The following is a 16,484-nucleotide window of genomic DNA, read 5'->3' on the forward strand; positions in this document are numbered from 1 at the left end:
TGTGTAAACAATACTGACATCTATACAAACAAAATTCTCAGACTTCATTTTATAGTTTTAGCTTGCTAAGCCATAAAGAAGTATGAAGAGTGAATAATTACTCTCATCTTTGACACCAGAAGCACTAGGTTAATTTTATTTCATTACTGATCACTAGCTGAAATTAGATGTACCTCTGGACAGAATTAGGATGCTGGAGCCTGGATTGAGTTTCCAGACATGTAGTAAGTATTTGTATTTATAAAAAAAAAATATTTAAAAAATATCACTGAGAACACACAAGAAAAAAAATTCAACTAAATTATCTCAGTAAGAGCATGCTAATAATTAAAAAAGAAAAACAAAACAGGATCGGTTACATTATTCTCTAAATTAATGCAGTTAAATCCCAGTAGCAGATATATAAATCCAATTCCCTTACATGAGAAGACTGAGAATGGATATGGACCTCCAGCATTTCAAAGGTACTTTGCTTCACTACAGATAACATCAATATATACTGAATAGAAAAAAGCACTTCAACAGTACTTTTCCATTCTGTATTTAAGATTATTAAGATTTAGCAGAAAAGCTAGCCAATTTAAATCACAATTAACAGGAGAAGTATTTGAGAATACAGAAACATAAAAAGCAAAGCGAGACATATTATGTAAACTGACATTATTTACAATTGTACACTGCCTTGGCAGGGAGGAGATATAGTTTAGGACATAAGAAGACAGTATCATATTTTCAGTGCTCTCCTGTTGTGGGCTTTCTGAATGAATTCCAGCATTACTTGTAAGAATAAGCTGGAGAGCAAGTAGTCATGCATGATTTCACCATTCCTCTTCCAACTTCAGTTGGAGAAAAAACAAAACAAATAAATGTGTGTAAACATTCCTACCTAACAGGGCTCTTGTCTTTTCTGAAGGGACTTTTGCTTCTGGAACGTCGTCTGCTATGAAGAGGGATCAAAAGATTATAAGAAAATGTTCAAATATAACAGTCTGGTTTTAATCAAAACCTATTAATGATGCAATAAAAAGTAGAGAAAACTCAGAAACCTTAATTTGATGCTGTGAGGCAGACCAATCTTCCCTCTGATGGCACTGTTGAATTTTGGTCCAGAACTATGGCAAAAGCAAAAACAGACACATTACTCAGAGTACCCAAATTCAAGATTTCATGTCTGCACTCACATTACATTGCAACTGCTCACCCACCCTTGCACATGAACATACAGACATTTCCCATTAGCAGCATTCACAGCATGCATAAGCTACATGCAACACTCCAAACCGTAAGGCACAGAGTATGTTCCCTGCTCAGTTTCACCTGCCTCACAAAATCCCAGATTATGCAGGACTCCAAGGGAAGACTGAATCATGAGCCAGCCAGACACGGAACATTTGTATGTGCAAAGCAGTCTGAACTACAGTTACTGTTGTAACATTTACATGTTTTTTTTTCCCACGTGAATATTCTACCTACTGATGACTGTAAAGCAGTACCCTAATTGCCTGGAAATCAGCCTCAGTTTTGGACAAACTGGTGCTGGCAGGACTGTGTGCTTAAGTATTTTAAAACTGAAAGTTTAATTAAATTTAAGGTGCAATTAGAAACCACAGTAGCTCCCTGCAGACCTCTGCCCCCTGCACGGGACACATTCACTGATGCTGTCTCAGCTCTAGCCATTAAAGTGCTATTAATATGTAAACGCAGCTTCCTTTAAGTAAAGTTCTTAATGGACATCAAAACACAGACCCATTTAAACCAGCAGTTAACCTTACATAGACGTGTCACCACACAAGGAATCCAATCTCTTGGCTGAATCTAATTTTAGTTCTGCAGGCTTCACAGAGACTATCAAAACAAATTACAATCTGCCCATTGCTTCCATGTTAACGGAAGTCCTATTACTAGTTATTGTGGCACAGGGTAACAGACTGTGACATGAACAGTAAGATGCATCCTATGTTTTCCCTGGACTTGATCTCCTTGTAGATACAAGACAAAGAACATCACCTGTTAACGTTCTTCCTGTATATCCAGGCATATGAATGGCAGAGACACTGCTGTACAGACTGAATGCCAAACCCTGTCTTTCCATCTGCACAGAATTGATTCTTTCTGTTGTGGCTATAAACTGATATGAAAACACCCTGAAATACACAGCAGTTTGAAGACATTAAGTAGTCTTTCACTAAATCCATTTGGCCAAACAATTTGTCTGATAAAAGTCTTCTTGCTACTCAGTGAAGCAGTAATGCTTATAGTTAAACACAGCATCCACAGCAAGGAAGAGGCTGCCTGTTTCTGAATATGTTATGACAGAGGTGGAAGTAGCGGGCCAAGAACAAAAACCATGCTGTTTAGGTTAAATCAAGGGAAATATAGCCCTGTGTAACACTGGGGGAGGGGGGGGAAGGAATAATAAAAAAAATACCATTTAGAAACTACTTAAGAGAAAATAACTACTTAAGAGAAAAATAAGACATTAAAAATAGGCACATGTTGAGATGTCACCACCAGAGATCAAAACCAGACAATTTTTCTAAGATAAATTACTCCACTTCCTACTCAAGTTCAGACAAACAACTGCTGAGAGCATTCATTCAGGTTCTCAAATGTCTGTGACACATACTGCCAAAAGCTGCATCTGGAAATGCTGGTACTAATTCCAGAGGCTGGCTTATCAGAGATGGGATTGCCTTGCATCTTCACACCTCCTGATGTAAAACATGGTCTTCTCCATTTCAATTCAAATTCAGCAAGACAAACCAATTACAGTGACTCCAGAATATTAACATGAAGACCAACTAAATGATGGTCAATAATCAAGTCCATGAGTTTTTAAGGAAACAGGGAAAGAAATGTTTTAAGTGTTTGTCTAAACCTAATGAAAAAAACCTAAGACACATAGCAACAGTTATCAAATACACATCAGGAAAAAAACACCACAAACAACAGCAACAAAAAACCAACCAACCACCCACAACTCCAAAAATGTCTTTTCCATTTTCACTCTTGACAAGTAAATAGTATCTTATTTATACAACTACATGGAAGAAATAGTTAAAAACCCCAAACTAAAGCCATAGTTTACTATGGAACAACCAAGCAGAAAGCTGCCTGGGGCAAGGTGATGGCCCAAGTTACCTTCTGAAGATCCTTTTTCAACAGTGTTCTGCGGGATGCATTTCTTTGGATTTTTCTAAGGAGATTTGCTTGTAAATCTGTAGCTCCCAAGGGAATTTTCTTCTTTCCTCCTACTGCCTAAGAACTCCTTGCAATCATTGCCCAGTTCCCACTATCCTGTATAGAAGCACTGAGTCACAAGCTATTTATGTCCAGGTGTTACCCCCTTCATCAGCCAAATGCACCAAGTGTTGTGTATAGCTGAAGCACAACTAAGTACATGTCATCCCAAACCTACATGATGCCACGTGGCCCAAGAACAAGTCAGGTCAGAAGACAGTCAATAAAGCATCTGCTTTCACCTGCTCAGTCATATGCAAGACTTGAACAAAAGAATCTCAGACAAAGCAAGCTTCAGCTAACAGTCCAGGAGAACCACAATGTATTTTCAGTCCTCATTTAATAGCCCTATTTTCCCAGCGGCTTTGCCTTAATCCTTGGGTTTCAGAATATCAACAGGACAGTCTAAGTGACTCATACTGTACGCTAGCAATACCTGGGATTTTTCAGATGCATGTCTAAGCAAGTAGTTCTTTCTCTAAGTGACTTAATGTATCTGCAGAACACTTAAGGGGTAATACAAGAATAACATTTAAAAACCTTCTGAACACTAACCAGTGCAAGCCAGTTACCTGATTTTTAAAAATTAAAACATTTAATCACTATCTCATGCTTAAAGATGACAAATTCAAAACCCTCAGGTGCTCTGTGTCACACTCCTCTCCTTCAGAATTACCTATACTAGACTTTCTCTTCTCACTGTTGCAGAGATGCTTCCACATCACCCCCAGCAGTAAAAATACCTTGGTTTAGAGATACTAGCTTGAAAAGGGGCTTTTTATAAAGCAAGTAAGATCACAATGAAGAGGAAGGATAAAAAAAAAATACAGCCACAAAGCATTTTGAACTCAATGTTTCAGTCACCTACAACACTGCCTGCAGTAACACCAACTCAGAACTGCCAGAACAACTCCACAAGGTGAGGTTCCAGATTCAAATTCCCCAGCCAATGAGCGCATTCTGGTAGCCACTTCTGAAACGCTGAGCTGGTGGCACTGCTACAGAGATGGTGTCTTCTTATGGAAGCACCATTTTTGGTAAATTCAAAGGGTACCTTGATCCAAAGGAGGCTGGTGATGCAGGAGGCTTTATCTCCAGAACTTTTGCCTCCCTGAAAGTCAGCATCTGTTATACAGCTTTTAAAGGTGTCTGCATTGAAGAATCCTGAACAAGAAATGAAGAGTTCTTCCCTCTCTTGTCTTCTAAGATCCTTCTTTCTCACACCTCCTAAGCCCAAACTACATTTTTGGAATCGCATTAGCGTATGTATCACTTCAAAAGCATCATCCATGACCTACAAGTGAATAACAGCCAACTGCTGACTATGCAACAGTCCGTACCAATACTGCTGGGATGCATGCAGTTGCCCTGTACCACTTTTCCACTGAGCTATTTTAGATGCTCAAACTCTACTTGGTTAAATGAAAGCAACAATTCAGCAACTGAAGCAGAGAACACAAAACTGCCAAGCCTCGTATTCTCAGGGGATACTAGATCATCTCACCTTTTTGTTCACTGCCTCTCGATACCAGAGAAGTCACCCAGAACAGTTATGGAAGAGTATCAGAACTATAAAAAAGACCTCTTGCAATCATTTACCTTCCTGGCACAACCTATCAATGCTTTAAAACAAGCATGAGTTATTGTAGTAACGTCCATACCTTCAACCTCTACATGAGGAAATTATTTTGGAAGACCGGAACACTGAAATTCCCACATTTTTCCAGGTAAAGAACCTTCACAACCAGTGATGACAGGAAAAACAAAGAGCAAAACCCTCCAACACAACTAGGAGAACACAGCAACTCCCAACCAAGTGAAAAGATGAAGGACATGCTCTCCATGCAACATGACACTGGAGGCAAGAAGAGTGGCAGACTTCACATGCAGAAGACTCATGATCTTGATCAATGTCTTCTGTTTATGAGGCAGTCTGGAGCCACAACGGTGGGCACTGGCACAACCTAACTAGGTACTGTAATCTTAGAGGTGCAAAACAGCTTTAGAAAACGTGCCAACTGTGCACAGCTGAAGCCCAGAGCAGCTTTAGGGAGTCTCTGACAGACTTGATACTTCAGACCAAGTAAAAGAAGGGCTGTTATACTCCATCATCCCCGAGTACACAGGACTGATGAAACCATTATGTCACTGCACCTTAGCAGAGCCAGGAGTTGCCGCATGTTTTCAATATGAAAATGCCAACACCCAGGTGACTTAGCACAAAATCGAGACCCTGAGACCTCAGGCATTTTTCATCTGTGTTCCAAGAGTACCAAAATTAATGAGTTCCCTGGATTGGGACCCAGCCACCTAGAAAAATATTTATGTGCACAAAACTGTACAAGCCTGCAATTTATCAGAGGTAAACACTGTCTTCTCAAACATCTGAGAGAGATTTCTCCAGCATGGATGATGTTACATGTCACGATTAAAAACAAAATACATCTTTTTCAAAAGCCTGCTTCTGACATGATCTTGTGTTCTGACAACAGTTGAGATGGAACACAGACAAAAGCAGGTAAAACAAGCAGCCTCAAGTAATCAATGAAAGCCAAGCATTTAGCCCAGTTCTCATTGTTTTTCTGCTTCTTTGAAGGCAGAAAGAGGTGATGGGGAGCAAAGGGGAGGGCAGGAATACAAAACAGCAGAACCACCGAATAAATACCGATGTAAAAATGATTATTGAGGAATGATTTACAGCTGTCAGAAACTAGCTATAGCAGAAGTTCTATCAAGTCAAATATCTGAGAGAACTGAAGAATTCTTCCACAGCATCTAAACAAGTTTGAGAAAAAGCAGGGCAAATATGCAACGAATGGACATTACTAAGACAAAAATAATTCCAGCTTGTATGACTAAACAGAGGAAGCGTTTATGTAGTAAGTGTTTAAGAGCAGTAATCCAGTAAAAATCTTTCATAATACAAAAGCAAAAGGTTTTATGAGCCTGTAACCAAATTCATAGACTACTATTCATTATCTGACAGCTAAACTACCAGATTCATATACTGAAGATAGTTAGGGACGAGTAAGAAACTTGTTCGTTATTTTAACTGTGTGATAAACTTTGTCTTCCAGTCAGTTGTACACATTCTTTCACTTGCTTTTACATTCTTCTGTGTTCAGATAAAAATAAAAACTAGTAGAAAGAACTGGATACATTACTGTCCTTTTTTTCTCTCCATGTTTATTGGCACTTTCCAACCTTAACCTTTTACCTTCTTGTTTGAGAAGATTAGTGACTGATTTAGAAAGCAGAGTGTGAAACTTCATGCTTCCACATCATACCCTGAAGCAGCACACATGCAACTCTGTATAAATAACCTACTAGGGACTTCTATAGCGGCCTCTGAATCTGCGATCTCTACTTCTCGAACGGCTGCGTCTGCGTTCTTTGCTTCTGCTCCTTTTCCTTTCCCGGCTTCTGCTCTTTTTCCTTTCCCGATCTCGGCTCCGTTTGCGTTCCTTACTTCTGCTCCTCTTCCTGTCATGGCTTCGACTTCGGCTCTTGCTCTTTTTTCTCCTGAGAGAGAGAAATACAACTTTGATTACACATATAGCTCAGTGTTGTAATTTACCTCACATTCCACAGTTCCTCTAACCTGACGTCCCACAAGTCTTAACACACTGCCTAGGAATTTTACTTCCTACTTGCTACTCCTACTCATAAGCTACTCGCTTTTCTAAGTCTGCTGCTCTTACAGGTCTGGAGAAACCTGCAGATATTCATAATTAAAGTAAATGGTTAAAAACCTTTATAATCTGTAAGTCAATTATACCTCATATTTGATGACCAGTGAGCCACTGCTTTATTCTTCTCAGATTACTTTTGGGTTATTTGCGTTTTTTGTTTTTTTTTTCCTCAGTCTTGACCCATAAAATAAACTTAAGTCTACTAGTTTTTAAAATATATACATATGTACATGTAAAATACACATTGAACAGATGCTCAAGACAGTAATTTAAGACTGTATTATTTAAGACAGTAATTCACCTCAAACTAATTTAGGAATAATCAACTTCACTGCTACACTTAAAATTCAAAACATCCTTCACTACTGAAGTTTTCCTCTCCTCCTTTTGGGCATTCTGATTACACACACCATCTTTCTTCAAAGTCATCACTCATACACTTAATGTTGTATGCCACCACCTGCCCACCCTTTCTAAAAAAGTTCAGCCCTGTTAGTTCATACATAGCCATAGAAGGTAAGACTTGCAGTTAGTTTCAATTACTAAAGTAAAAATCTATCAACTACCACATCTAACTGAGCCTAATCATCATTAGCAGCTTTTGTTTTCCAATCTCCACCTCAGACAACCCACTAAAACTATCTTAGTATTTACCTCTCAAGAGAAACATTTTGTGATTTTAAAAACTCGAATATTTCATTTTTAACTGATTATTTATTAACAACACCCCATCAGTTTCTCTAATATCTTTGTAGGGACAGAGACCCTGTTGCATCAAAAGCCGATACTCGGAAGCTTCACAAACTCTGATAAGATGATACCACCCAGAAATCCACAATGAGCTTCACATACCTCACCTAACCACACTTCCTACCGTAACGCACTTTGTGACAGGCACGCATAGTCTCTCTCCTAGGATCCATCACTTAACAGTATCTCCGTGAGTTAAAACTCTCAAACACTCACAATCGTAATAGCTCCAAAAAATGCTACCTGTGACCAGTACCAGTAACTAATAACTGCAACTGATCTTCAATAAAGATAGCACTTATTCACTACCCAACTGTCCGAAGACTCGTAACAGTTAAGATTCACATTCTGCCTTCCAATCATTATTAACCAGACATACAGTACAGACAAGTAGTAAAATTCCAGATTCTTAATCCTTCCAATTTCTAAAACAGAAACCTAGTACAATCTGACAATTATTGAAAGCTGCACACTAAACCTAACATTATTTCTTAGCTGCCTATGTTTACTGCAGATTATGGTTTTCCTGACAGTTTGAATCTTCTTTCAGTATTGTCCAACTGAGGTAGATCAAGAATATCCTCTAGATACTGACACTCCGAACAGTTTGATTGATAAGCAAAGTGAGAAGTCTTGTAAAGCCTATATACACCTCCATCTTCAGCAGATCACACTGTCACGAGTCACATACAAAACGATGCAGTTTTCTAAAGATTTAGGGGAACAACAGCTATATCAAATCAAAATTCTGTGACAAAAAGCTTCATATTATCACAGAACTGCAGTATGACTAACCTTCTAGAAATTGCTAACTCAAAAACTGAAATGGGCAGATACCACAGGAGCAACATTTCTAAACAGACACGAGGGTACAATTACGAAAGCAGAGGTGAAACTCCACACAACATAACACTGCAAGACTAACAGCAGCAAAACACCTTGTCTGTCTTCTATTTTACAATAATGTATTTTTTTCCAAAACTTAAGTTTACTGTTTTTCAGAATTAGAAATACTAACTCAGCGCATGCAGGTCCCTACCTGAAAATGGGACTGTGGACAGAAAGGTAACAAACATTATCACTGTGTTCTTGGAGAGGTTACAGCAACTAAGGAAATTAACTGAAATATATTATAGTATTTTCACCATTCTACCATAAACCAAGGTCAGAACCAAACCTAAAATTTAAAATCCACTGCTTTTCTTTCCAAGCCCGGTTTATATTTTGAGACTAGTCATTCAGAAAAAAGCAGGGCTTTATATGTCATGTATATATACTTTAAAGCAATAAAAATTCAGAACTTAAAAATACTAGGAACAGCTGCTTTTGACAGCATTTTAGGAGTCTCAGTATTTAGCACGAGAATGATATTCACAGTATTGTTTTAGAACACAGATAAAAGGTATAATCAATATTAGATTATTAGATTCCAAAATATGTCTGATGTTGGAACTGGACTTCCCATTTCCTGAATATTTATACAGCTGGGAAGAAGTGCTCTCTGGATCCTCAGCATCTCATCTATATGATTTCAAAAGATGACAACAGCATGCATGCTGACTTAAGTTAGCTGTATACTATAAAAACACAGTGGTTACTGTTTACTCAACTATCAGATTCATAATTATTCTTCCTACATCAACTAACAAGCATCATTTGGTGATAAAGGTAAGGAATCTATTTTACTTAATTAAAAACCTTCCACTTAAGAGACTCTCATGCAAGGCATTTTTCTTCAAGTTTCTGATTTGATTCCTGAGCGTTTGGGTCATCAGCAGATGTTCAGACCCTGGAATTATGCTTCCTGAAAAAGGTGGGCTTGTACTCTGGTTCTTTAAAAAGGTTACAGCATAGTTTTATAAAGTTTAGATTAGAACCAAAAAATGTAGAAATTTTTGAATCGAATGGTCAGTGGAGGAATACAGGAAGGGGAATCTTAACACCCTAAACCTTTTCAGGAAAGCACTGGTATCTTTTAATGCTTTGAACTGTTCCAAATTGCATAAAATTCTACACCAAATAAGATTTTTAACATTAAAAATCCATTACATTGCTAAAGCAACAAAAAATAAATTAAATATGCTGAACCTACCAACTCTATATCTCTATCTAATGCTAACATCAAATGTTTCCTCAACTTTTATGACACTCGTGACAAGGATGTAACTACATTCGTAAACAAAAAAATTTCCTAATTGCTGCAGTTGCAGCAATTGCAAATAGCAAGCTTTTCCATCTTACTTCCCTAAATACTGCTGATGCATTCACAAGTTTACAAAAATCAGCAGCCTCCTCCAAAGTGTAGAGAATTAAGAAACTACTTACTTCTTGCTGCGTTCTTCATGGCCATTGGCACTGCTCAATTTGTTCTCATCCTAAGCAGGGTTGATAGAAGAACATCGTGAGGACGAAGCGGAAACATTTCAAGTGGTCAAAGGGTAATGGGAATAGGAATAAGAAAATACAAAACAAAAATTTTAATACTAAATTACTTGTTAAGTTTAATGTGGAAAGCTTTAGAAAATTTAGGTAAGCATGTTTAACCACTTTGCTGCTTAAATTTAAATCATACAATTACAAAATACAAGACTTACATCATTTAAAAGTATATATTAAATTGTAGATACCTCCTTACATGGTTTAGAGAGCAAGTTATCCTGTAGAATTCAGCACTCAAGTGGTTAAATGTTATTTCTATAAAATGTAAGAGGAAGTTTCATGTTTGTGTTTGTGTGCCCCTCTGATCAGTACCAAGGCTATATCTCTGCCTAAGCCCCAGTGGCTATGCTAGCAGCCAGCCACTATGGATTTCCTGTGACCGATGCCATTCCCGAGATCTTCACTCATTTTCGTTGGAGGGTTGTAAGAGCTTGATGTCACCTCTGTCACACATCTCGCCCTGAAGCAAACAGGGATTCACACTGCTTTAGTAACGTCGACTCCCAAGAAAGTCATCAATAATCCACCAGTCCAGCCTAAACATTCCCTATTTCCATACCTGTTTACATGGAAAATATCCATGTTAAACCAGGACACAAGAATTTTAACATAACAATTTACAAATTTCTCTTCAAGATTTTAACGTAACTGCTACATATTACATAAACTAAATATACCACTTAAAACTTACAAATGCTCATCCAAAATTCATGACATGGTTGTAATAAACACTGCAGAATAGACTAACAATAGCTGCTATATAACTTATATCCTTGATTTACAGTTTAATCACATCAGTTACATCAATAGTACAAATCCTAAGCAACTTAATATACATTTCTTGCGAAACCAGTATTAAAGCATGCATAATGTTAACACTTCACCACCATTTGGTGAAAAACAAAAAAAGACAGTATTCATTTGCTGCTGGTTTAGGTAAAAGACATCACTATACTAATTAATAAAATTTTGCATAAAAATTGACATTTCCTAATTAAACGACTAGGATAGAAGAATACAAGAGCTTATTTTAGAATAACACCGCAGACTGTGATACTGTCTTTTACTCACTAAGAACATTCTATTCAGGGATCCAAGAATTTCCATAAATTCGTTCACTCAGCAATAGATTTCCATCTGCCCTGTTAAAAGATTAACTGCCACCAGTCTTCTGCATTAAAAGCAAGTCTCACTCTTCTTGCACTGAGCAGACTGTTCAAATATTTACTTGCCATGGGACTGGTGAAAAGGTTATTCTTGGAACCCTGCTGTTTTCCCAAACCACTGCATTCACCTTGTTGCTATACCAAACTGGACCTGGCAATTTTAGGAGAGATTTTTGTTTGGTTTTGTTTTGGTTTTTTTTTTTTTCCCTCTTTGGTTGTTGGTTTTGGTTCTTTTTTTGTATTTTTTTTTTTGTTTATTTGGGGGTTTTGGGGTGTTTTTTTTGGGAGGTAGGGGTTTAAGTTTTTTTTTTTTTTTGTAGTTGGTTGGTTGGTTTTGGGTCGGGTTTCTGCATTTATTTTTTTTTTTAAACCTAGGGGACCACGGTACAGCGATACGTCACTCAATTACTACCTTATGATTGACAGTTCACACTGGAATCAAAGGTGAATTCATGGGAGTAGAGGTGAGATATCGTTAGGCAAGTCTACAAAGAGAGATAGATGGGCATTTATTCATCACGCTGAAGTGAAACTACTGCACAATATAATCACATTAACAGTATATATTTACTTGTAAGTTACATGTAATGCATCTCCAATAAGATAAATCACGAGGGCTCCAGGGATGTTAGTTTACAGTTCAGCAGTAGTTTCATGAATAATGCTAAATTAAGGTAAACAGGACCTCACTGCCACATTTTTCTCACCTTCTTGTAAGGAGCTTCAAGCATTGCTTCAATATCAATATCATCAGCCATTTTTCAGGACACCTGAAAGAAGAAACAAAATCCACCTGAGACAGGAAACACCCTCATGGCTTTATATTCCAAAGGGTTTTTTTCCTTAAGAGATGATCACTGTATTGGCTCAAATTCCCAGAGCAGTGTCTCAGAAGACATTTCCAACAACAAGAACTGGAATGAAGTCCTGCCGAGTGAGATGACAAAGAATGCCACACAAAGCAATTATAACTGTGAACAACAAAATGCTATTGAACACAATTAGCCAATGGAAACCCCAGAGGTATTCAACCTACTTCTTTCAAAACAAAGAGCACAAAATATTTATGATACAGAAACACAGATCTGGTGGCCATCTTGAGAAGTACTAGAGCTTGACCAAAGGAACCAAGTGAGACACGTACATAACACAAACATTCAGGCAAACCTCTTCCCAGCTTCCTAGCATTTACTACCATCACATTTAGTAATCTGAAGACTTAAGCTATGGCCTTTAAAGAAACCGGAGCTCCTGAATAACGAGGGCCACAGAAGAAACAGTTGTGATTCAAGCATTAAAAGCTATTAAAGCATACACAAGATTCATCCAGTCTGGAACTTCATGTTTCAGACAAAAAAGAGCCACCATGACACGTAACACTAGTCACCACAAACTTTTTTCTTTTAAAAATTGTTCCTCTTATTTTTCAACTTCAACTCCCTAATGTAATTTTGTGTTTATTATGCTCTGAATGACTTTTGATATTTGATTTCCTTTCCCTGTACAAGTAAGTTATTAAGAACCTCTCCAGACTCTGCATTAAAGTACAGAAACTTAACTCCCTCAAATCCCTTTGTAACAGCTTCTCTCCTTTTTCTTTCTTAAGCTCAAAAATGGCCAGGCCTCTAGATCCAAGTCAGAGAGCCCCAGAATTAAGATTTTCCTACATGTGTGCCATAAAATGGATTTTTAATTATACAGGTTAATTCTCACACCTTGGTTAGAGGTAGGGCTGGAGGAACTGGGCTGTCCAAAGACTTGGCGAGCGTAATGAAATCACTCCAACATTTCAAGATCTCTTTAACTGAGATTATACCAGAGCTGCACCACACATAAGAATGAAGTCACACCCCCACCCACATCTGACCACTGCCCATTAATACAATCAAAAATAAAACATAATACTTTAGCAAACAGAGCACCAGAAGTTCATACTCAGTTACTTAACCAAGGCACACCAACCTTGTTTTCAAGTTAGTACTATAGCCCAAGAAGTAACATCACTTACAAATACGATCCTTAATTCATGTGTAATGGTTACTACACCATTTACGTTTAAGCTTTTCAAGTCATCCACATACATAGGTATGATTAATTCATGACTGCTCTACCAGTATTTGGTATGAACAAATACATCGGAATGATCAAGGTCCATGAAAAAAACAGGACAAACCCAGTATTCTACAAGGAAGTTCCCACTGGTGACAACTCCCACCCACAACTGTATTTTCAAATGTGTAGTTTAGCCAACATATCCAACTGCATCTGGGGTAGGATTCTTCTTCCAGAAGAGCGGTGGCCGGAGGGGGGCAGGAAGCCACAACAAGAACTGCCAAATCATGAGTGGCATGGAAAAGTGAATAACAGAATGACTATTACTGCATTCACCCAAATAATAAGAGTGAATGAACTACCATCCCGTGAGTTCAAAACAAAAGGTCCTTATTCACACAGAATTTAGCCATTGGATACCCTGTTACAGAGCACTGTGGATGATAACAAAGGAAAAAAAAAAAAAAAAAAAAAAACACACACACACCTACAGTGTTCAAAAAAAAAACCAAAGTAAAAAAAGCCCTAAAGTTTACAAAAAAAGCTTTTCATTAAACGAAGTCATGCCTTGTGGCCCTGAATCACAACTAGCTGACAACTAAGAGCACACAGAAAGAACTGTCACTGTATGACTACCCTGTGTTTTGTTAAGCCATTTACCGTTGGCCACCATCACAGACAAGATCCTGAGTTACATGAACCTTAGGTCTCCCCCATGCAATCTGTGCCCTTTGGACTCTGTACAAAACACTTTCATTGGTGTATTATGTTTTTATCAGAATACCTTCTATTCACACGACACAGGCCTACTATTGGCTTTTAAATTCATTTAATGTATATAACGATGATACACATCAAATTATTCTTTAAAAAAACATACAAAAGTCCTTATTTATTTCAGATTAATTGAAAACCTGTCATGATTTTCTACTATCCTTCATTAAACACTGAAAAAACACAAATTAGTTTTCATAAGTCTTTCAGTTTTATCAAAAAAGTTGCATATACCTAGCACCTCTGTAGAGACAAAAAAAAAAAAAAAAGAAAAAACAACCTAAACAGAAAAAACAACAACAGGAAAAACCCCAAAACAAGCAAGAAATTAATGACATTGGAAACCCTGTGAATCTACAGAAAACTTAAAGGGACACGAACTTTACTTCTACTGATCTACTAAGCATTCTGAAGGCACATTCCAACTTTCTGCTGTATTATATTACACAAAAGAAGTTTAAAAAGGTCCTCTCCTCGAGATTACTTGCTTTTGAAATTCCAAGAAATTACAGTTCCGCTCTCGCTTTCCAAGGAGCCTCCTGCACAAGCACCAGGAAAGTCCAAGTAGAACATCAGATGCTTGGGAAGCTCGGCTCCCAGCAGGACACGCACCTCTGCCCTGCACCCTCCCTGCGCGATCAGAACGTAACGGCTCCAGGTTCCCCAACGCGCCGCCGCGCTAGGACCCCGCTCCGAGCCCCGCGCCCACCACCGGCCCCCGGTCCCCGCGGCGGCAGCAGCCCCAGAGCCGCTCCCCGCCGCTCCGCCCGGGCCCCGGCCGCCGCAGCGGCGCGCCAGGGCCGGAGCCCCGCGGCCCGGGCTGGCCGCTCCGCACAGCGCCATCGCGGGGGGGAGCCAGGGAGGGGCAGCGCCGCGCCGGGGCCCGGCGGGGCCGCCCGCTACGTGGCCAAAGGAACACCCAGAGCCTACGCGGCCGGGCCGCGACCTCGGGGCGCGGGCAACCCGCCGGGCGCTACGGCCGCGGAAAGGCGCGGGACGGACGCCAGCGGGGACGAGGGACGGGGCCGTGAGCGAGCAGGAGGCGACCGCGGCGGCGGGAGGGGCGCGGGCCTCCCGGGCCGCCCGCAGGCTGGGCGCCACGGCGCTGCGCGGGCCCGGCCCGCGGCTCGCCCAGCGGCGGGGCCCGCCCCCCCCGCCCGGCAGTACCTGCGCCACGGGCGGGTGCTGTCTGTCCTCCTCCGAGCGCCGGCGGCCCCGCGGCGGCGACGGCGGCTCCCGGCCGCGGCGCGGACTGCGCTGGCGGTGGGGGATGGGCCCGAGGGCTCAGGAACCCTTCCTCGGGCGCCTAAACCTCGGGTGGCAGGCGGCCGCTCGGGCAGCCCCGGTGCGGCAGGCCGGCGAGGGGCAGCGCGACCGTGGCGAGGGGTCCCCGGACCCGGGCTGCGCCCCGGCGCTGGCGCCGCTGGCTGCTCCCCGAAATGGCGCCCGCCGCGTCGGGCTGCTCGCGAGCTCGGCGCACGACACGGGGGCGCCCAGCGCCCCGGCGCAGGGGCTCTCGCGAGACGCAGGGCCAGACGAGGCACCAGCGCCGATCGCCTCTCGCGAGACGCCGCGCCCGTCAACGGCGGGTCGAACGCTCGCGAGACTTGGGCAGGCGGGCGGGGCCGTCACGTGCCCTCCGGCTCTCGCGACAGCCCGCGCGCACGTCTGGGGCTGGGCGGGAGGTCAAAGGTGACCCGCGGGGAGGGGGCGAGTCCCTGCCCCGCCATGGCTGAGGGGCGCTTGGCGGGGAGCAGCCGTAACCCCGGGCCGGCCGGGATTTCCTGGGGGCTAGCGCCCCAGCGCCCAGCCCCGTCACGGCCTCTTGCCTTCTGGCAAACTTGCGGCAACTCCTCCGCTCCGCAGGTCCTATTCTCTTGCATGCCACAACCTGTGTCTTGGCTCCGCACAGGTGTCCTGTCCAGATTAGGTGTGTTTGCTAGGGAAAGTGTTATTTTTTTCCCCTGTTTGAGCACCGTGTAGCCAAAAGTGGTTTTACAGTCTCATGGCTCCAAAAGCCGTGTAAGGTGTTCAGATGCTTATTGTGCTATACAGTTGCTGGAACAAGTGTGTATCCCATTTAGGCAGGCCATTTGACAGGTGTCCCAATTTATACCCACATCTGTTACATCAAATAACTAAGTGCTTGATGTAAAAGAAAACTAACACCTTTCCTCAGATCCCAGTTGTCCCTTGTGTTAACATCTCCAGTGTAAGCATCGCATCCTGGGTGGCAGCTCCAAGTGAGAAGGGTGTTGGGGATCTCGTATCAGAGGGAGGAAAGCCCCTTACCTTTTTGACAGGTGGAAAGAACTGATTTGTTGTGACAAATACACAATGTGTGTAAGTCATGTCCAGGTCAGGAAGCCCC

The 16,484-nt window shown here is 41.2% G+C and overlaps 1 protein-coding gene across 9 annotated transcripts in view; it reads right to left on the bottom strand.

Annotated features, from left to right (window-relative positions):
- RBM39 (RNA binding motif protein 39) overlaps positions 1-15,616 on the bottom strand; it is a 31,241-nt gene extending 15,625 nt beyond the window's left edge. Inside the window, exons 1-9 of one of the 9 annotated variants that reach the window (XM_042800775.1) lie at positions 15,281-15,615; positions 11,995-12,057; positions 11,700-11,772; positions 11,193-11,263; positions 10,310-10,680; positions 10,008-10,057; positions 6,568-6,762; positions 1,047-1,112; positions 887-940 (exon numbers count right to left, since the gene is read on the bottom strand). Coding sequence is in view for 3 of the 9 variants with exons in the window: in XM_032992928.2 (XP_032848819.1) it covers positions 887-940; positions 1,047-1,112; positions 6,568-6,762; positions 10,008-10,057; positions 11,995-12,045 (416 nt within the window). In the remaining 6 variants the exon portion in view is untranslated. Of the gene's footprint in view, positions 1-886; positions 941-1,046; positions 1,113-6,567; positions 6,763-10,007; positions 10,058-10,309; positions 10,681-11,192; positions 11,264-11,699; positions 11,773-11,994; positions 12,058-15,280 lie in introns of those variants that run through there. The other 8 variants (XM_042800776.1, XM_042800774.1, XM_032992932.2 and 5 more) reach the window with 8 other exon arrangements.
- Between the last annotated feature and the right edge of the window lie 868 nt (positions 15,617-16,484).

Source organism: Tyto alba, unplaced genomic scaffold (assembly GCF_018691265.1).
Source record: "Tyto alba isolate M040663 unplaced genomic scaffold, T.alba_DEE_v4.0 Super-Scaffold_33, whole genome shotgun sequence".
NCBI lineage: Eukaryota > Metazoa > Chordata > Aves > Strigiformes > Tytonidae > Tyto > Tyto alba.